We start from the raw sequence: 22,947 nt of genomic DNA on the forward strand, positions 1-22,947 counted from the left end.
CTTCAAAATTCACAGTTTGTAGAAAACCTGTAATCTCTCACAAAAGTGTGTCTATTTCATGTCACATCCATAACGCTGATAAAATGCTTTGTATTCTTAGGATGAAAATGATTATATGAAATTTGAGGATTTCTCAGTATTCAGAGGACAGAGGTTACATTACAAGTTATGCAAATTAATTCAATGATACTAATTTTGCCCCTATTCTAAGGCATTTTGTTTACCAATATGCGTCCAAATGTCACATCGATAACGCTGGAACTGCCAAATAATATATAATATTTCATGAACTGCATTAATCCCAGTTACTATGGAAGGCTTAACTGTTGGACAATATTAGTGTATGACACCATTCAGCTGTGTTATTTCTTAGATTAATGAAATACAATACATTTTAATTTGCCCTTCAATATTCAAATGTGCAGTGGGTACTGTAACTGGGCCTGATTTCTCTTTCCACGGTGAGTAGGAGCTATTTTTTTTAAAGAGCAGAAATGCAGATCCAATTCATCAGTAAACAAGTTAAGAGCCATCATGTGCACTGGCGGTAGGAGCTCATTAAACTAATATGCTTAGACGCGTGGCATATGCTTCGTCATGGCTGAGCCATGTTTAAACTTCTTTTTATGAATGGGAACAGGTCATTCATGTCCTTCATGTCATGTGTCGGATGTCGAAACCAACCCCTACTAATCACGGTTGCTCTGTATTGGACTCCTGATACTTGGCCCCCTCACACAAAGGCATCTCCTGTTGTCTGCTGGTAGTGGTAATGTGATCTGTGCTGGAGGCAAATCTTAAACACGGTCAATCACATTTTCGCTGCCGTGGGGGAATTCATCCGTAAGCATATTAGAGACGCCCCCAGTCCTAAGCAGGGACATCTGTCCTCCCATTCACATGATGTGAGATTGCACCCAAAATGTTCTACCAATCCATTTGCACACCTGAGAATAGAATTCTCAATACTGTATTGATGATAACTGAACGGATAGACTTGTCATTGTGTATATCATAACCCACATGTTTACTGGGAACTTTTTAAACAAGTTTAAACAACAACAACTAGGCCTACAACTATATTCAATGCCTGCTCATCCCAATAAAATATGTTTGAATACACAACTCATTTTACACCCAAGAGTATAATTTAAGCAGTTGCACTTATTCTGTGCTGCACAGACAGTGTAATGACAAATACACAAAGGTCACTATTTCAAAGTTGTGTAGGAATATTCTTCATTGAAGCCCTTTTAAAGTGTGATGAATATTGTTTTGGTGCATGCACAAATAATCCACAACAGGTTGTAAAGCAGGTGGCATTTCTGTTCACTGATCAGGATTACTGAATGAACCCGATGTGCTGTGTGGCTGTGTGGGGACAAAACCCTCCAGGTCAAGAATCTCCAGATTGTTTTCCGAGATAATCACAGTCTGGCGTCCCCAACTGTGGTGGGAGTGGACGCAGCGGCTGCCCCAGCAAGGAGGGTATTTAAACTCACCTGCCCGACTCCCTGATGCAGCACAGCCCACCTGAGAAGGGAAGAGAACAGGAAAGAATCTCAGGACATTCAGACGGACAAGCCTTGTCGAAGTTCTCAGCAGTGTTCTAAGGTAACGGATGAGATAAAGCCTATAGCTGATGTTTTTAAGCATGTTTACTAGTTAGTTTAGCGTGTTATTATTTTATCTACATTCTGCACATTATAAACGTGGGACATTTCAATTAGAATACAATCTTGTGAAAACAAAAAATGTCACATACCGGTAATAATTTACTTTTGTGCTGTCCTAAACTGTTTGTTAATTATTATTAGAGTACCAACAGTCAAGCCAATCAGGACAGGATGAACAGAAACCGTATCAGCAGCAATAGCAGCAGCTCCAGCAGCCTGGCTGAGCTGCCCACCACTCCCACCCGAGTGGTGGGTGGACCCCTGTCGCCCAGGAGGGGACCTCCCCAGTTCAAACAGAGGATCACCAGGCATTTCAAGAGCAAGCCTCCCACGAAGGGAGTGAAGGGGTATGTGTGTTGGATGTTATACAGTGCAAATAGAGTTTAAGGCCCCTGACAAAGATCTAATAGTGACACATCGACTGGTATTCAGGCCTCCCGTAGATTTATAAAGTTTTGTGTTATCTTTGAATAGATTTGGCGATGAAATCCCTGGCATGGAGGGTCTTGGCAGTGGTGAGTATCTTTTTCTGTTACACTGAAAATGAATGTGTGTACAACAATACATACTTTGCTTGTAAAGATAGCAAGGGCATCTTTCCATTAATGATCTGTTGTAAGTACAATGATAATTTAATGGCATAATGAAAGCAGTCTGTACAATATGTAATATGTAAAACTATGCCTCTAACACTCTCACATTCCACCGCAGACTTTACGGTGGTGTGCCCGTGGGAGGCCTTCAGCCACCTGGAGCTGCACGAGCTGGCCCAGTTTGGCATCATCTGAGATCCGGCGCCGGACCACACCGACATCACTCCCACCTCATGACATTAACACCCTGAGCAGACAGATGCAGTAGCGCGGGCTCTTTCTCCAGCCATACAGCACACATACCTGGATGTACAGGTACACTCCTGCAGGGGTGACACAAGTATGAATCAGGTGCACATGCAGACAGGTGAAGAGAGAATGTGTGAGAAAGGTGACCATGACCATGACAACACATTTAAATGCACAGTGCACACACAGTATGCCAGAAGACCATAACCGAGCAGACTGCCTCTCCACATGAGAATGAGAGTGATTGTGTTGCTCATTACACCTCTTTTATAGCCTACTGGAAGGAAGTTGGAAGATCAACATGAATAATGTAGAATTGGGATAAAGAGTTTATGATACGATTGTCCAGCCAAGACAAGAACACTAGCAGGCATATGTGTTACAGGAAGCTTTTATCTTATGTAGCATTACAGCTGAAAACCAGTCCCAGGGTATTTATTTATTCTGTGTGCACTAGAACTGGCCCGTTGTTCCTTTAAAGTACTACATGCTCCCCATGACTGAAACATTTGAACTGAAACGTTTGATTAGAAAGTGATGTGAATGCTTTGAAATACTGAGTAGGATTTAATTTGCCTTTCATTACTGCCTATCTATATATATTGATATATAGGTTTTTTAAATAACTTTTGTGCTGGGTGTTAGATAACCTAATGCTATAGTAATATATTACCTTAATTGATGAATGATTATTTCCATTCAATATATACTGATGTTTCTAACTTAATGTACTGACCGTTCTAATTCAATGCATACTGGTATCGTTTTGTAAATCGCTTTTGTGTAATAAAAGATATTAAAAAGGAACACATGCCTCTCTTTCCATTCCAAACAACTGTACCTTGATAGAAACAGAGCACCTGAAGCTCCACTAGGTGTTCTTACCCCGTTTCCTAGGAGACTCAGATCCACAATAGTGTTCATCATCCTCACATCTTCACACTCACAGAGTGAAGTTACCTGTGGACACGCTGACAGCACATACAGTAGGGTAGAGCAGACTGGACTGTGCCAGATAGGCTTTATAGCCGTAAGAAGATTAGCCAGCCAGTCGACGGTTTAAATGAACACTGACTGGATTAGTGGTGCAGATTACGCTCATGCTCACCAGCCTAGACACCTGCAGTGCATATGGCGGTGACAGCCCTGATGCATGCGGACATGCACAGGCTACAAACTTTTAGCAATTTTATGATCATAACATTTCTTTAATTCTATTCAATCATGCAGTTAGTGGTTGATGAAGTGTAAGCATTACTTGAATAAAAGGAGCTTTCCAAACCGATCAACAATATCCATAGTTTTATTAGTTCACAAATGTCCAAATGGTTATAAAATACAGCATATTTTCACTTTTCATTCAACATCTACAACTGTACAAAAAGATCCACAAAGACACAAAGAGAGAATTCAGTGACTGTTGTAAAAATAATGTTCAATGATCAAGAAGGCAAACTGCAACCAATGTCAAGGAAACCTAAATAATTCTTAAATATTAATATTTCTTCAAAATAGAATAATTTATAGGGTAGTTTATGTCTGTCTTATCCAGTTTCTAACATGATTTCACTGCACATTTCTTTCCTTCAAATGATAGATCAACATCTGAATGCTCATTTACATTAATTTAAAATTCTCATGAAAAATCTTTTTTAACACATTGTTCAATTTCACATTCCATGTATTTAAAGTACCTTGTTATTTCAGTTCAGAAAATGTGAATGTGTTCAGTGCATACATATTTAAGTTAACAAACCTTATGACAAAAATCTTACATTCACGTCAAATTTAACATTGTCTTACCAGATTGTTAGCTCGGAGATATAGATACAATATCTACAGTCTGCAAGTGTAGACAAAAGTTGTTTAGTGTAGGCCTCACCCAAAATAATACAGTACCACTTGGAATCCTTCAATGCATAGCGACATCCACAAACACACCCACAAGCCATAGGTACACACTTACTGGTGCTCTGTGTTAAGGCTTCCATCCCCAGTGTTTCATAACTCCCCATATCCCCCTATTGAACCAACAGCCATGAATTCCACATTAAGGGCATCCTCAAGTAAAAAGCACTAAATGTGCTGAGGCTTGCAAGTGTGTTTTTGTCGGGTTGCCATGTATTGCTTTAGGTGAAAATGTGGTTCCACTGTGTTGTTTGGTCATTGCAAATAATGTAAATCATGTAAAATGGTATATTTTAAAAAAAACATAACAAGATCCTTTAAGTGGCTAAAGACAAATGCAATGGTAAGCATCACAGTAGTTTAAGGGCAATAAGAGTGATTCCATGGTGCATCGATACATTGAGATCAAATCAAGATCAGGATCTTAACCACCCTGGTCACCTGGATAATCTCCTAACTCAAGGGTACAAATAATAAAGTGACACAAACCAACTAAAGACCCTTGCTTACAACACTTACGGAGTCTGACTGCAGTGACTGCTCCTCCATATGTGGCAATCAATATTTCTGTGAAGTAAGGGAGGGCTCGTTCGCCCCCCGACTGTCAGGCTACAGTACTGCACAATAAATAAATGAAATGAAATGATCACATAGTGCAAAATGTCAAAACATGTGTGAGTTTCTATGATATGAAAGATGAGGAAACTTAAACATGTGTACCTATTTACGTACAATGCGTGTTTGTTCCAACTTCGCTCATAAATAAAAAAACAAGCCCTTGCTAATATTGGAAAAAAAAAAGTGCACGTTTGTCCACCAATTTTGGCTTGTGTGACACTATGACACTACCGAGATCCTGGGTGCACCCTCAGGAGTGCGCTGGCGGTGCATAGCTGGTGGGTAGGTACTGTAGGTACGGTAGGCATCGGGGTGAAGGGTGGGGAGACTTCATGGAGGCCACAGGGTTATCATGTCTGTGCCAACTGCAACTCTTCCAGCCCGTGTTTGCCTAAGTGGTACCGTGCCAGGTCCTTACGAGTCACCAGGCCCACCACCTAGCCACACAGTGAACAGGGAGTGAGAGAGCAAGGGATAGAGAGAGGGGGAGAGAGAGGGACAGCAGTGATGTGTTATTTGAAGAAGATGAGCTGGGTCTCAGACAGCAGGTCACCTAATTATGCTGGCAATTCTCTCCAGTTCATTATCCTGATAGTATCATAACCCAGTTCTCATGACCTCAATTCTGCTATTGGCAACATGCACATGTTGTGCTTTAGAAGCAACAAATACTTCATAACTGCAAATACCCCAAAGATATCAGCTGTGTTTTGAACAAAAGTGTTTTGGCAATAGTGGGACACTGTACATACCCTGTTCTCACTGTCCACCACCAGCAGATGCCTTAGGCCCAGAGCTCTGAACAGCTTAAACACTCGAGGGAGAGAGGTCTCCTGCAGTACACACACACACACACACACACACACAGACAGACAGACAGACAGACAGACAGGAAGAAGAGTTGATTCACAATAGAGATAGTGCACAGACCTGGGGTGCGTTTCCCAAAACCATATTTGCTAACCTGTTAGCAACTTAGTTGGTTGGCAATGGGAAATTGCATTGCAACCAACAAAGTTGCTAACTTGTTTTGGGAAATGCACCCCTGATCAGTTTTCCAATGCAAAACAACACCAGAAGGTTGCACTGTGTTTCTTTCCAGGGGCGCTGAGGTCTAGCATGCCTATTTAACTCAAACTGGTGAACATGTGGAACTAGTAGAGACATGACAAGATGTGCGCATGCTCTATTGGAGAGTATTCACATGTTGTGTGGTGATGGGACTGATCAGCTGAGAGACTGACCACACATGGACTGGTGTGGGGGTTGGAGGGCCTGGTCACCTGTGGCACGGTGTAAGGCGTGGCATTCATGAACTCGCTGAGGTCCATCATGCACTCGCGCTCGTCCTGCGACACGTGGATGGACTGGATGGGGGGGAAGCGTGGGTAGGCGTCACGGAAGTCCTTCAGCTGAAGCTTCCTCTGGCTGAGGCGCGAATGGGCTCGTTCCACAAACACCTGACAAACACACACACAGGAGTACAGATTGATTACTTCAACAATGAAAACACACACACAGACACACACACACCTGAAAAAAAGGTGTGTATGTAACTTCTATAAGAATTTATAATAATAATTTGTAGTTGTGAAAAAATTAGAGATGCACCGATAGATCGGCTGGTGACCGGAATCGGCCGATTTTCACGTGATCGGCCATGACCGGCGACCGGCCGGTCAGTCTGAGACATGCCGATTTTATGCGGGTCAAATACACTTTCGTCGCGCCCCGCAATTGTAACAACACCCAGCTGAGTTTGCAAAGTTTGAAGAAGCTAGCAACCAGGCCAACACTCAGGGCTGGATAAGCGCTAATAGGCTACTGAGTTTTTCTATGCAGCAAACGCTGTGCTTTACCATTGGCCTACTGCGTGTAATTGACTAAGCTGTCACTTCATTAGGCTACGTAAACATCGCTCATCACCGCCCGTCACTGCCGCTAATTGCGTGCCCACAGCTGAACCACAAGCCTGCTGAACGGAGATAAACGACTGCGACATTAAAAATAATCAAAGATGTCAACAAGCAGCGACATACAGTAGCCCTAGTAGTTCTACTCCACTGAAAAAAAAAAAATACTCTAACTATTTACTGCACGTAGACTAGGGCTATGTCTTAAAATACCCTAGTCTAGCAGATTGAGAAGTGGATGTCGTGAAAGTGAACAAAGATAGCCTATTAGAAAGGCAAACAAATGTTAAAGTTGCTTTTGACATAGTAGCCTACAATGAAGAAAACCGATGCTCTGAATACTGAATCAGTAGTCTCTGAAAGTTTCTATAGCCTAATTGATGCATTTAACCGGAATTTGGATTTAATTTTTTCACCGCAAAACAGACGTGCACTGTTTTCATATGGTGGAGCACCTAATCGCTATTAGCACTTCTCCCCTGCGTGATAGCCTAGGCTGCTACCACTTTTCCCTCGCCCTCCCATAAATTCATCAAAGCATACAGTATGAAAATATGTTACATGGTAGTATGTTCAAATGCATCATGAAAATTGTTCTTAAATCTTTAGTTGGATATTGGATGTGAGAAGCATAAAATGGGTGTTCCATAACTTAACTTAATCCATAATTTGATACTGCATCTGAAGTTAGACTTCAATCTGATTGAAGCAGTCTGCTCACCGGTTCCATTTTTTTTTTAACAGCCATTTCATCATTGATAAGTTGATTACACGTCTATATTAACATGTTCTATCAAAGAAAAGATAGAAAATAACTATTTGTGTGTGTGCTGTAAAATGGTTAGAAGAAATGAAATCGGAATCGGCTAAAATCGGTATCGGCAGGTCAAACTCTATGAAAAATCGGAAATCGGTATCGGCCCAGAAAATTGCAATCGGTGCATCTCTAGAAAAAATATTAGCATTGATATAAACCAAACATGCATTATTGTATTTACTACCCATTGAGCCTGACACTAAAAGCTTTATACACAATACTCTTTTGTAGGAAAAACGCAGGCTGACAAACATCAAAAAAGCTCACAGCACTATTGGTAGAGCCCACCTTACCTTGTGTTTCAGCAGAACAATGAGCTGGGAGCGCAGAATCAAGCCACAGATTTTCCCAGGCTGAATGGAAACAGGGAGGAAGGGGAGGGGAGAGAGAGCACAGAGATTCTATGAGGCCGCACCTATACAGCAAAGTGACCATGACCAACCCCTGATGAATTAGACAGCCACTCCACATCTGACATTTAGGTGGATATCTGATCCTTTTGACCACCCATCAGTTGAGCTCAACATGATCTCACAAAGGCTAAACAAAAGGTGCTGATCCTCTCCCCATTTTGCAATTTCAGGGCATTTAACCCTGAAAGTCTGTTATAAAAACAGGTGGGTACAACTAGCAGCACAACAATTGCTAAAGAACAGTCTTCCAACATCCAATTCTAATGTAACAGGTACCTCATCACTGGCTGTGATCTCAACGACTACAGGGAAGCCGTTGTGATTTGTGGAGGTGTTGCTCAGGACGTCCACGATGGTGCCGACCTTCTCCACCCTGTTGAAGCAGGTCACTGGCGAGCTCATCACCTCCCTAAGGCGGAGAGAGAGAGGGAGAGAACCATCCATCATCAGAGCATGTCTCTCTCTCTCTTTCTTACGCACACATACACACACACAGACACACACACACACAGACACACATACACACACATACACACATACACACATACACACACACACACACACACACACACACACACACACGTGAGTGCTGTGCCCCACAAACCATCAGGCCATTGAATGGCTGAAAGGATGTGAGTGACAGTTCTCTACACCAATGGCACTGTACCTGGCAGTCAGCCAGTGAGAGGTCGCCGGGGCATCCCAATGAAGGAAGGGGACGCTCTGCAGCTTGATGTGGATATCATATAAACCCTGTGGAACAATGGCAGAAAGAAGACACACAGACAGTCAGAACACCATATTCTTCACAGATAAGGGAGTAAAGTCAGTCTCATACTGGTAAAACAGCCATGTAGCTAAGCTGATGTGGAGTCATATGTGGCGTGTCCTGTGGTAAGGCCATGTTTCACATAGAGGAAGTTATGCAGTGTTGCTTCCGCAAATGTATGGTCATAACCCAATTAAGGATCAGTGGTAGGTCACTGAAAAAGAAATGGAAGCATTTCTCATCTCAAATGAAAGATGGACTCACCTCTGCGAAGTAGTCTCCTACAATCTTGGCCGTCATCAGCACGAGCATGATGGGAAGGCCGAAGGTGACGTTACCCGTGGCCTCCATCAGGATGACCGTGAGACTCAGGGTCATTCGGACGATGCCGCCTGTGTATGGAAGCAAACACAAGATTCACACAAAGAACAACCATCGACAGCAAAATAACTATGACAACAACAGCACCTGAACAAACAAACAAACAAAGCTTCAAATGCCTAGAGCTCCTAGAGCTATTCAAACAAACTTACACAAACAAAGGAAAACCACAGTAATCCTGAATCAACATTTGCCAATATCTTTCCAATGCCATGAACATTCTCAGCCTGTGGAGCTAGTCTGAAAATGCTGCACGGTCACATGACTATAGCTGGCACTTTCTTTCTCAAAGGAGACAGGGTGGGAGTGGAGGAGTGTCACACAACAAGCACGTAGTACATCACCACCTCCAGTAGATCTAGGCTGGTGGTTTATTAGGCTTTTCTACAAGAGACTCTTCTTAAAAGAAACATCTAAACATTGCGCAAACAAAAAGAACATCAAAAAATATAAAACATAAAAAACATCACCACACACTCACCCAGCTGTGCAGCCGCACCTATCAAAGCATACTTGCCAGGATCTGCCCATATCTGTTAGAGAGACGAGAATCACAGGAAAAGCCTTCAACCATGAGGTCTCTGCATTTAACTTAGAGTGGAGATACTTATGCAGACTCGAACTGAGCCCTCAGATTATAATGCATCTGAAATGTACCAGTTACCTAAATGGAGCTTTGTTAGTGGGAGTCTGGGATTTGATGTTGAGGTGTTCCTTCTGATCACCCTAGCAATAAGCGTATGTGTGTGTGTGTGTGTGTGTGTGTGTGTGTGTGTGTTTTTTTCTTGTTTTATTCAGGTTAAGCTGTTGGATTAATTAACTTCACAGAGATTTCACTGTTCATTAACAATGAGGCCTTTTTAGGAACCCTGGTACCACTATTGAGAACTGCACACTGACTGTGCGATGGGACTCTGAGCACGGAAGAAATATTTAGTCATATGCCAGAGTGTGGACAGGGCACATTATGTGCAAAAAAGCATCAAGTACATCAAAGTGCATCGTTGTGCGGTATGTGCAGCTGTGTGAAGCATGCAACCCGTCAGCCCCAGAAAAGGAACCACACTTGGTTGGCTTCACAGGAAACCAACATGCAAAGCAAGACTTCTGACGGGTTGTGTTCTCCTTAGAATGCAAATGTGAGCACACTGAAGGCTATGAGAAGGTAACATGCACATGTCTGTGCATGAGGAAGAAGATGAGGAGGAGACCAACGTACAGAGCTGCCGGAGGTGAAGTAGGCCAGCAGGATGCCAAAGAGGCGTCCCCAGGCGGCACCGATGAGCAGCGAGGGGATGAAGACCCCGGCCGACACGGCCAGCCCATACGTCCAGCACGCCAGGAAGAAATAGGTCAGGGTGAACAACCCCAGCGTCAGCGGGTTGTAGGAGCCTGAGAGGAGAACAGAGAGAGTGCAGTCCATTGCTGTGCTGTATGTGCTTTGGAAACACGGTTTCATTTAGAATGGTCATGCCAATAAAGCTAACTGAATTGAAATGAGTTGAATTGAATTGAATGAGGAAATAACAAGAACTGGAGAGGCAGAAAGAGAGTAGGAGAATGAGTGAGAGAGAGAGAGAGAGAGAAGGAGAGAGAGAATGAAAGAAAGACATAATAATATACAACAACATGTGCTAAGTACCACACTTTGTGGGTGTCACAGGAAAAAGCAGAAGCTGAAAAGATAACAGAGAAGTGAGCACATGGTCTGCCACAGGGGAAAGCGTGCTAATCAAGCCTCGTTCTGAGGGCAGGCATTTCTCATCCAGACACGCACACATAACTCAATAGACTAGTCTAGTCCTTTTCCTCTGTCAGACAGACAGAGCCACTTACTAAAAGAAAACTAGGCTTACATGCAACAGACCAGGCCTTTAGACTAAGGCAGGACACACTTCAATCCGCAGTAAACAGTAAAAAAAACACAGGGCTTAATTTGTGTTCAATGTGAAGTATTTATCCTGTGGATATGTTGTGTTTTAATGAACTCTGTTAATTGAATTGAGCCTATACTGTGTATATTGAAAGTTCGGTCTGATTTGGTTAGACCAAAGACAATTTTTCATGCTTGACATGACAATTGTCTTACATATTACATTATATACAAATTCATAAAACTGCAGGGAGCTATGGACACGTCTTGAAGTCATCCCAACCTCTGCACTCTGAAGTATCCCCTTTGAGAACAAAAAAAATCAATGAAGATGTCATGTGATTATTCAGGTGTAAGCCATCTACTCCATCCATCGTCCACTAGGTGGCAGAGTAACTGACCCATGGCTCAGCCTTCAGCCATCATACAGGGCAGGCCAACATGAAACACATTCAGAGCACAAACTCTAAATATAACGTCAAACTTAACGATAACGGTGAAAAACATTTGTGCAGGCTGACATGTTATTATTTCATCCATTCCCACGGCCTTTACACGGCCATTTATTTATCTACCGGTTTACAGGCCACTGCAGCAGAGAGCTACTGGGCCTGAGCACGGAGCTCCACCGTGGGGCTCCCTCTCTCTGGCAAAGTCATCAGTCTCTCTCCTGCTCCCTGGCGTGGGAGACCCTGAGCTCTCTGCCAGCTGCCCAGTTTCCTGCAGCTCTTAATCAGCTGGCCTGCCCTGGCCGCATGGAGTGGACTGGGACTAGACAGACACATCTTACTCCTACAGTTTTAGACTTTCCCCACCCCCCTTTTGCTCCTTATTTACAATGACAGTACAGACTCCCTAAGCTTGGAAAAAATATAAAGTCACAATATAAGCACTAATGCAGATTTAGATGTGCCCACAAACACAATCTTGTAGTAGTAGTGGTAGTAATAGTAGTAGGAGGGAACTGATATTTTCATTCAGGGATTTCTTCATTCACTCTCCTAGCAACACTGTCTGTTGGCTCGTCAGGAAGACCCAGACCCAGGAATGCTAAACATGCATCCTGACAGGTAACCAAACCAACAGACTCATATGCACGACGCTTTACAACTCAACCACCAAACACACCCACACCGCCCATGTCATGAGAACACTGCAGAAACAGAGAGCATGGGCGTCTAATGACTTCACAATACCACAGACTGGCGTGACAGGGAAAGTCAGACACACACACACACACACACACACACACACACACACACACACACACACCTGGTGGGTTGTGGAACAGGCTGCGGACGCTCCTCTCCGGTGTGTTGAAGAATGCGGTAGCCATGGAATTGTACTCGCCATCTGCACAGAACAGCTGCAGAAGGGAGACACAAAGGGAGTCAGCCAGGTCTGCAGTTTAACCTCTCTGCCTCGCCTTCCTACTCCCACACTGATCTCAGAACAGATTCTCCTTGACCTCCCTTACTGTGATCCCAGCTGAGAAGGTGGACACGACTGAACATACAGTCCAATATAACACTTAGGTCAAATTACACTTTAAAAGGTTTCATGTTAAGACAAATCGAAATGTTCTGTATCAACAACCGTGCAGAGAAACTGAATCCTTGATGTGTCACACTTGTATCATCATTTAAGCATGGATGTGTTACATGTTTTACGCTTCTGTTTAGACAAACCACACAGACTTGTGCTTTCCATGCAGGTTAATTATGTTACTCGTATTAAGTAAAAGAGCGGACCTTATTAACTCAGACTACAGTTCTAGTAATGGACTAAATGTAATTACCTCTTTACCTCCTAAAATGAAAAAAATAAAATCACTTCATTTGTGGTGCAGTCTGCCATTCAATGTTCCATTGTTCATTAAATGTTTTTTTGTGGTTAGAAAAATAAAACAAACAGACAAATAAAAACTTTGGCGTGTTCATATTCAGCCTCTGCTATGTAAATGAGAAACAAAACATATTGGATCGGTCTGAGCCCTAATCATCTCGGGCAATTAACAAAGTGCTTCAGGGTGACGAAAGGAAAGAAGAAAACCGTAACCAAATCTTGGACTGCATCTTTAAATTGAGCCAGCGGGACTCTAACAGAGCAGAAGGACAAACTCACTGCCCACTCATCATGAACTCACTGGCCCCCTTATGACGAACTCACTGACCTGGAGCGGGTAGTCCTCAGTGGTCTGGTCCTGACCCAGGGGCTGGCAGTCGTTGGAGAAGTAGATCATGGTGAAGGAGACGGTGGCGGTCACCGCAGCAACCAGCATGGCCTCCAACACCTGCAGACATGGCCGATGCACGTATCTGAAAGAGAGCGCGGCGGAGCTTCAGACCAGACACCTCGAGGACAGCCGGCCGGGGGACAGGTGAGAGAAACAAGCCTGAGGTGCGTTCAAACTCACAAATCATTTGCAAACAGTTTTCTGTTCGCCTTGAGTTTTTCCGCGAACATTTGCAAACACTACATTTGCAAACAGTTTAAGGTAGTTCTCAGCGAACATGTTAGAAGTTGGACAGAGAGTTAGCATTGAGATGAAATGTTTACACATAATCGTTCAAATTTATCTGTTCAGACAAACATGTTCGTCTCTGTACAAGGAATTTGAACGCACCTCTTGTCTCTGAAATTGCGCAAAAATTGGGCAATGTGAGACCTGTCCTTAATTGGGTGACACCTGTACTGTACTTAAGAGGCCCCATCCTTACCGGATTCTGAAGATTGTTAGCCAGTAGTTCAGGAAGTTGAACAGTGCCCCCAGCAACCCTCCTGTGTCACAAGTTGAAAAGTCACTGAACCGTTGCGGGAAATTGTGAGTCATTATACTTGTTCAAATGCTTCAAAGGATTTAGGTTTGTGTGAATGTAACAGACACAGATCTTGTGAATGCATTCTTAACCCTTAGAACCCTAAGCTGTTTTTAGGGCATTTTCACTCCCTTTATTCATAAGGATTTATTCTGGTCATTGTAAGTGCCACACACACATATTATATATTGTTTTTTTCAGCAGAGACTAGGCTATCCAGATCAGAACCATCGTTTCATGTATTAGTACTAGCATTGATTTTATTTTGATTTTTAAATAATTAAAATATAAAAAGCATATTATAAAAATTCTTATATTTCGACATGTATCTCACCACAGCAAGCTCATAGCTCTACATGCATTTCATGTGTGTGTAGGGCAGACTGTCCTGAATCGGGCAATATAATTGCCATGTTGGAGGGATACTCTGGGGCTGAGCAATTTACAGAAATATGTGGTGTGTGATTTACGGAAATAAATGCCATTTTTTATTTAGTGATTAAAAATGACCTTTCTGTGCTCCATATCTGTGACACGAACTGATCTGACCTGACTTGACCCGAGGTTGCGTGTTAGCCTGCGTGTATGCACTCATAATGATTCTCAACTTTTTACTGCATTGCCATGAACAAAGTAAAGGCAAAAAGGTGTTTCTTGTTGAACAAATTGGGATGCAATGTGAGCCTTGAATTGGATGCCATGCAGGAATTTGCTAGGATCTCAAAACCGGATTATGAACATGCTTTGACATAGAGAAACACACGATAGCGTTGTATTATAAACATGCTTTGCCACAAAAACAGACAAAAACGTGGGGTAAGTCCAGCAATATGAAGATATTATTTTGCTGTCACTTCGTTCGGGTCCGCGAGTAATTCAAACGAGTGTAATGGGCGTGCAGCATTGGTTTGTGTACATGAGGTTATTATTTTGCAGTCACTTCGTCTGTTTTTATAAGCCAGAAGGATGGTACCAAACATGGTACCAATGGATAAGCCCTGTGTCTCCTCTTTCATCTGATATGCTTGCCATATCTATGCGATCACGGGTTCGCGAGTAATTCAAACGAGAGTAATGGGTGCGCAGGTGAAAGCAGAGAAGTATAGACTGTAAATATGATGCAATTTGATTTAATTTCATGGTTATTTTTTTTATATATACTTGATCGTACAGACAAGTGTGTAGTCTCTTTGGAAAGCCCCACTTCTGCTCTGTCATGCAATAAAGGTTTCATCTCGCTGCGATGAACAGATCCGGAGCAATTTAACAGAGAAGAAAGGGTGTGTTTTTTGACGCACTTTGCGTCGATCGGGTTCTAAGGGTTAACATTTGCAATAAACACATGCAATGGAAAAGGGTTCTCACCTATTGCTCCAATTATAATGAACAGAGGAATCTCATACAGGTTATAGGTCACACTCTGAAAGGAGAACACAGAGGTGAGATGAGACACACATACCCTTCACACTGTATGTCTAAAATGTTTGTTTTTTCACAACAATAACAATCTGCCTTGCTTCAAATAAAGAGAGAAAACAGGACATGAGTTTCAGATGAGAGATATCAAGGAAGTAGGAAAGAAAAAAAGAATTAAAGAAAGAAGGAAAGAAAATAAAGAAAGAACTGAAATAGTGAGTAACATGGAGAGAGTGAAATACAGAAACGTAGCAAGGGGAGAGCCCGTGTGTGTGTGTGTGTGTGTGTGTGTGTGTGTGTGTGTGTGTGTGTGTGTGTGTGGTGTGTGGTGTGTGTTGCTGGAGAAAAAGGGACCACTTACATCAGTCTCAAAGCCCCCAAAGTTAATGAGTCCGGGGTAGGAGAGGTCTCCAGGCTTGTTATTGTAGATGCTCAGGAAGAAGTTCAAAGTGAAGGTGGAGATCATTGAGGCGAAGAACTGAGACACAAGAAAGAGAGACAGACAGACAGACAACGTCATCATCAACATCAACAACAACAACAACAACAAAAACCTGACTTCATTTCTGAAGAAAAGACCAAAAGGGACTCCAACCCCTTGAGACTCACTATTCTCCACGTCAACATCTGGTTCCAGAAGGAAGCCCCCTCTTCTAAACTGAAAAGTACTCCACCTTTAATAAAGCACAGAGCACACAAACAGAGAATTAGACCCTATCTGTGTGCTACACATCCATACTCATAGCACTCATACTCATAGCACTCATACCCATAGCACTCATACCCATAGCACTCATACCACTCATACTCATACCCATACCACTCATACCCATAGCACTCATACCCATAGCACTCATACCCATAGCACTCATACCCATAGCACTCATAGCACTCATACCCATAGCACTCATACCACTCATACTCATACCACTCATACTCATACCACTCATACTCATACCACTCATACTCATAGCACTCATGCCCATAGCACTCATGCCCATAGCACTCATGCTCATACCACTCATACTCATACCACTCATACTCATACCACTCATACCCATAGCACTCATACTCATACCACTCATACCCATAGCACTCATACCCATAGCACTCATACCACTCATACCACTCATACTCATAGCACTCATACCACTCATACTCATACCACTCATACTCATACCACTCATACTCATAGCACTCATACTCATAGCACTCATACCCATAGCACTCATAGCACTCATACTCATAGCACTCATACTCATAGCACTCATACCCATACTCATACCCATAGCACTCATACTCATACCCATACCACTCACTCATAGCACTCATACTCATAGCACTCATACTCATAGCACTCATTCCCATAGCACTCATACCCATAGCACTCATACCCATAGCACTCATACCCATAGCACTCATACCCATAGCCTCAGCTTTACGTTCCAACGGATTTAAACCTGCTGACAGGTCTACGGATTGGTCTGAGCCAACTCTGCATATCCATCAATTACATATAAGCCGGCACTTTAATGTCCAGACAACCATGCCGTGGTGCAAGCTTGCTTCCTGAGGTCATTTCTGCTCGGATCCCCAAGGGGAACATATCTTTTTTTTTTTTTTTTTTTTACAATTTCCCCATACAGAGATTAGCTACAAACCAAATGGCTCACAGTGAAACTATTGAGACATCACTGTCTTAATGCTCCGCTTGAATCCACAAATGGATGCGGTAGAGTTTGGTGGCTGTGCTATCGGCATTTTCACTTCTTCGCTGGTGAGATTGCAAAACCCCAAAATAAACGCTGTGGAGTAAGAGGGGAACATACCGACGGGAGCACCAAAAGCAGCGGAGACGCCGGCGGCAGCACCTGCCGAGACAAAGTCCCTCTTCTCCGTGTCTCGGCGGAAGTACTCAAAGATCTGCAGGCAGAGACAAAAAATAAACCACATGGTCATTCCTCTGATCCTCACTTTCCTCATCTCGAAATTTCCACAACGACCTCTCACGTGGGCCGCAGTATGCATGAGGCTTTAGTGAAGTTGCACTACTGGAGGCAGTGGCGCTGACCTTGAAGTCTTTCTTGAGGGAAGTGCTCCTGCCCTGCGACACACCAGCTGCCACTACTGCCCCAGAGTGAATCATGGGTCCTTCCTGTGAGGAGAGGACAAGAGGACAAATCACATCATTTGCTTCATCTTGCAGCCCAAGACCAATTTAGATATCGAGACATTTTTAAATAGTGAGCAGCAATGACATCCCAATTACAACAATCTTCAAAAAGGCACTGCTGCGCTGCAAGTTTAAATTACCCTCCTTAGTCTGTGTTAAACCGCCACAAGAACCCATGTCAAGAGCCCATAACCTCACTAAACAATTTAAAATCAGTCACTAAACGAGGAAATAAGCATTTGTACACAGAACAGTGTCAGCATTGTAAGCATTGTAACAGAAACGTGTCGTTTCCCCTTTGCATTTTTCTACCTTTCCAACTGCCAGTCCTCCAGCCACTGAGCAGATTACGCCACATACTTTTACCATCAGAGTCTGCGGAAAACAAAAAGCAGATTACCATACCACTGGACAAGAGCTCTCATAACATATATGTGTATGCTGCATGTTGAAATCCTTCGAGCTTTTAGCTCACTTGTGATTACTATTACGAGTTTAATGACTATGCCACACTGCAGGCAAAGAGCAGTAGGAGTTTGTCTCTGACATGCTGAGAGTCGGTGGACTGTGTGTGTGTGATTAAGAGAGTTGTGTGTGTGTGTGTGTGTGTGTGTGTGTGTGTGTGTGTGTGGGGGGTACCTTCAGTCGCACCACCCGCGGGATCTTCACTCCGTTGAGGTAGCACTTAATCTGAGGGATGCCACTACCTGCAGCGATGGGCTGAGAGAACAACAGAGGGAGAGAGAGAGAGAGGGACCACGAGAGAGAGAGAGAAAATTTAATCAGAGCAAGAGCAGTTACACAGCATTAATATGTAGAGTAATTTTATATTTAGAGGTATAGATCCGGTTTATCCTCTCTCTACTGAAAAATATGTCTTTAAAATACGAGAGAAGTCAAATATGCACTGGAGTTAAGTTTGCCAATAACACATAAAGAGAATACATTAGAGATAAAGGTGCATAATTACCTCAAAAAAGGCCACTATGATGGATCCTATCATTACTAGTGTTGAGTTTAGCACAGCCCATAATATAAGGGAGATGGAGAGCCCACCAACTTCTGTAAATTTCTCAATGTCTACAGGAGGTGAGTCAAGGAAATGCTTCCATGGCAACGAGAAGCAGCTGTAGCCCACTGGTTAGCACTCTGGACTTGTAACCGGAGGGTTGCCGGTTCGAGCCCCGACCAGTGGGCCGCGGCTGAAGTGCCGTTGAGCAAGGCACCTAACCCCTCACTGCTCCCCGAGCGCAGCCGTTGAAGCAGGCAGCTCACTGCGCCGGGATTAGTGTGTGCTTCACCTCACTGTGTGTTCACTGTGTGCTGTTTGTGTTTCACTAATTCACCGATTGGGTTAAATGCAGAGACCAAATTTCCCTCACGGGATCAAAAAAGTATATATACTTATATATATATAGAAAACAGGGAAAGGTGACATAAGCATACAAACATATCATTCAACACTTGCAAAACAAACTGACAAGCCATTATGAAAGTAACCTAATGGGTAATTTCACAGTCAGGGTTAGTGCTTTGTTTCAAAAGAATAAACCTTTTATTATTCAAGTTTTTGTTGTTTTATAGCATATTTATTGATTATGTGTTGGAGGATAATCACAATTTTAACGCCAAGGGCTGTAAACCCTGATGGTAAAACTACCCTAATATGAGTCACAGACAATACATTTATTCTTTGAACAAAACCTCAATGTTAAAAGGTTACTGGTAATACTTCATCACAAACCATGCTGTGCAAAGGATACTCTGCTTGACAATACTGTATTTCATCCCAGCCATTTTCTCCACCACAATGTCGATGAAGCAAGCGATAAGTCCGGTGAGAACCCCGATAAGCCCACAGATGACCCAGCGACTAATCTCCAGACATCTGAAGCCCTGTGGAACAAACCAACAGTACATCACTGGAACAGAAAGCTATGAAAAATGAGCTATGCTAAGAGGACTGGTCAACCATTGCAAGAAAGAACCAAAGTCATCTACTTCAAATTCAAGTAGAACTCTTAAATAAACATCCTCTGACATTAAGCTCAGGACTACTAGGCTCTAAGATGTACTGGAACAAAGATGAAAAGAAATCTATAAGATCTTAAGTGAACATTCTCACACTGGCTCCTCATATTCTATGTTGAACTTATAGTTCTTATATTCACTCCATTTAAGAGCTATACGATGGGGCATACACCAGTTATTGCCTGAGAACTATATATTTTAAACTTGTCAGGTCTAATTACTCACACATACGTGCACGCACACACACATGCATGCACACACACACACACACACACACGCGCACATACACACACACACGCTCAACACACGCACTCGCACTGCTTGTTGTAAAAAGCAAAGTCTGTAGTGGGCCTAGAGCTGCACTGACCATTTGGCTCATACGCCTCTCTTCCTCCAGAAACAGCTGATTCTCAGTGTTGTCATAGTCAAGACTCTGCAAGACAAAACACAAGAAGGAAATTAATCTGCTCTTCTTCAGCAACATGACATCAACTATCAAATTATTGCCATGCCTTTCATAGCTCTTCAAAAGTGTTGCTTGTCAATGTTACGATGAAACACAATTATCAATCGCCATGGATACTAATGTCTTTGTTTTAACCAATTGGGTCTGTCAGACAAAAGCCCTGTTTGATATGTGGGACAGGAAATTATGAGGGGTAGTAGGCATGTGCAAGGGGCTGGTGGTCTTTAATTGAATTACCTCTCCTATTTAATACCTATTTAATTTACTCTTTAATTACCTCATATTTGAGAGACAGCAGCTTCTCATTGTGGGGGATCTCATTGGGTCTGGTTCTAACAGATTCCTGCTCACAACACAGGAAGATAAGGCATAAGTCACACCAGCATAACCACATTAAGCAGTCGGTCAAAGAAAACTCTGTGAGCATGCATTGACCTACATCTGAGGTCAATGCATGCTCATGACATGCACACAACACTGGCTGGACTACACTGGAGTCCTGCATATCTACACACACCAACATTCAGCAGCAGTTCAAAACAAGCAAACAAAAATAAATGATCAGCCATTATCAAACTGCCAGGCACTGGATTAAAACATGAGAAATGAGCCATTGACGTGAAAGGGGAAAACATGGTCATTTCTGACACAGACGTTTCCAGATAGTTGGTTAGCACTATGCATGAGTCAGAGTCATTGAATGGACAGGTCACTACAGCATCCTCAAACAGATTTGGACCATGGACACGGAGAGAGATGTTCTATGAATCTACTTCATGTACTGAATGACCGAAGATTCAACCGAGAAAACAAAGAAGCTGTGTGTGTGTTTGTGTGTGTAGTTCACAGATGGTCTGTAATTTAGTAAAGCCTTCACTGTGAGGTTGTTGTTCTAGCCCACATGGCACGAGTGAAAGGAATCCAGCGTTGGATTGAAGACTACCACAGGAGATCCATCATCAAAGATGAGGACCACTCAGGAATTACCTCTTCTGTTGTGATTTCTTCTTCCAGGTCCACCGTACTGAGTCTGCCTATGTGAAATATACCTCCCCCGGATGGCTATGGACCAAAAACATCAAATGGTTCAAAGGATCTCCCATGTCTCCCTGATAACAATGATATATAAGGTGATCATAGATCACCTCATTTTGGGTTGAGTTTGGCTAAATCAGATTTTCGTATGGGTCTAATAGTGGAATAAACTGTGTGGAAACAACAGCCAAAAAGAGTATCGGGAATCCGCCAGGCTTGCTAGAATAGGAAGTTGGAAATCCCAATGCTTCAACACTGGGGTCCAGTAGATGACTAAGCCTAATGGTACGAACTAATGCCAAATTTACTATGCGAAAACCTGCAGTGTTACAAAGTTATTGCACCACACGTTGATGTTATACCGACTGCCTTTAAACTAAAGGGGTTTATAAGAATTTCTGTCTGTAAATTCTTCAAAGAGCACTTTACCTTGAGGGGAACAACTGTGGGCAGAATAGACAATGCTATCCACATTACATATGCATATCTATAACGATATTTGCATTTGTTAATTACTTACAAAACCAGATACAGTCATCTGATAGCCTACACGACAGGTTTTTCACACTTGAGTGCAGTAACGTGTAATGCTAGAATACAACTGACAGTTAGTCTGCAGCAGATATACTTCTCCTGCCTCTGTTGAGTCATGTTTGTGTTTCATTGTCTACTATCCAATCAGTAACATTCAGGACTTAATTCACGTTCAATTTAGAAGAGGTCTCCTAAATGCCAGTCTATTAGATGATTATTATTTCATACTCATTCACATCATTTGTATGGAGTTGCATGCTAAGATGCACATGCACAAAGTAAGATGTTACGCGCAATGCAACACTATCGCTGCCTACAGATACAATTCAAGCTACAAATACTCACCACAATTAGACTTCGATGACAAATATATTTCAAATAGCTTACCAGCCTTCGCAGATTGCTAGCTAGCTAACTTACCTGTCTTGTGTATCTGACTTCCTCGGTTCCGTTGAGTAACGGGGTAGCCTCTCCGCGCGCACTGTCATCGCCCCGGCTAGACCATGACACTTTTTTGGTGATGTTTGCCATATTCTGATCCGGTAGATTAACACTCTAACAACTGCAATATTTGTAAAAATCTACAACTGTAGCTGGCAAACTACCCCGGACAGCTTGTACCCATGACTAACAATCATAAGAAATCTCGTGACGAACTGTACGGGTAGGAAAAGCGACCAAAAAGTACACGAAAGGGATTTTGGGTAATGTAGTCTTTTTTGGAAGGGGCCTGGCCAGTTGTTTACTTTAACAGGCTGAAGTTCATCAGTTTATAGCCAAATGTTGATGATATATGGGGCACATTTTTTAACAATGTTGCTGAGCAATCACATAACCTGTACCATGTGCTTTAATTTCATTATCTAAAAGTTGTGGTAAATAATGTGGTAAAAATATTGGTCAATATTAATGGCAATGGGCCTAAACCAGGCCTACAGTCTATGGCCAAAACCAACATTGGTGTTGCTACATACATTGCTCTGCAACATTGCGTTGTCATGTGCATCATCAGCTTAAATACATTTATTCTGACAATAAATCACAGTTATTGGATATGTTTTTATTTTTATTTTTTAATGTTCACAGTAAAATATGGAAATAGAAAAATAGAATATTGACTTCACATTTAATGTTGAAATGCAAAACTGATGTTACACAATTAACATAAAAAATACACCAAAACTATTAAATTAAAGTTACAGTTTTATACAGTATACAGTTTTAAGTCTATACAATTTATATCATATATCTGAGCTTTATAAT

General features: G+C 42.4%; 2 protein-coding genes and 1 long non-coding RNA gene across 4 annotated transcripts; 1 reads left to right on the forward strand and 2 right to left on the reverse strand.

The window, feature by feature from the left end:
- Positions 1-1,074: 1,074 nt before the first annotated feature.
- LOC125296014 lies at positions 1,075-3,499 on the reverse strand. Its single transcript, XR_007193705.1, has 3 exons — positions 3,404-3,499; positions 2,376-2,592; positions 1,075-1,533 (listed from the first exon to the last, which is right to left on the reverse strand). It is a non-coding gene; the product is annotated as an uncharacterized LOC125296014 (long non-coding RNA).
- Positions 1,519-2,526, forward strand: LOC125296013 (retinal rod rhodopsin-sensitive cGMP 3',5'-cyclic phosphodiesterase subunit gamma). Its single transcript, XM_048245630.1, has 4 exons — positions 1,519-1,614; positions 1,818-2,023; positions 2,151-2,191; positions 2,388-2,526. The coding sequence occupies exons 2-4, from the start codon at positions 1,848-1,850 to the stop codon at positions 2,462-2,464; spliced, it is 294 nt and encodes a 97-aa protein (XP_048101587.1). The 5' UTR covers positions 1,519-1,614; positions 1,818-1,847; the 3' UTR covers positions 2,465-2,526.
- A 306-nt stretch (positions 3,500-3,805) lies between the features above and the next one.
- Positions 3,806-22,331, reverse strand: clcn7 (chloride channel 7). Of its 2 annotated transcripts, XM_048247025.1 has the most exons (25): positions 22,105-22,331; positions 21,103-21,177; positions 20,393-20,458; positions 20,017-20,082; positions 19,382-19,514; positions 18,589-18,698; positions 18,258-18,338; positions 17,931-17,993; positions 17,517-17,600; positions 17,275-17,368; positions 16,055-16,119; positions 15,807-15,923; positions 15,395-15,449; positions 13,931-13,991; positions 13,384-13,528; positions 12,483-12,576; positions 10,557-10,729; positions 9,819-9,870; positions 9,221-9,348; positions 8,855-8,940; positions 8,464-8,596; positions 8,068-8,127; positions 6,328-6,504; positions 5,797-5,877; positions 3,806-5,481 (listed from the first exon to the last, which is right to left on the reverse strand). In XM_048247025.1, exons 1-25 carry the CDS (start codon positions 22,213-22,215, stop codon positions 5,395-5,397), a joined length of 2,397 nt encoding a protein of 798 aa, XP_048102982.1. In that variant the 5' UTR covers positions 22,216-22,331; the 3' UTR covers positions 3,806-5,394. The 2 variants fall into 2 exon arrangements, with proteins under 2 accessions (XP_048102982.1, XP_048102984.1); XM_048247027.1 differs by lacking the exon at positions 21,103-21,177.
- Between the last annotated feature and the right edge of the window lie 616 nt (positions 22,332-22,947).

This window comes from Alosa alosa, chromosome 6 (assembly GCF_017589495.1).
Source record: "Alosa alosa isolate M-15738 ecotype Scorff River chromosome 6, AALO_Geno_1.1, whole genome shotgun sequence".
NCBI lineage: Eukaryota > Metazoa > Chordata > Actinopteri > Clupeiformes > Clupeidae > Alosa > Alosa alosa.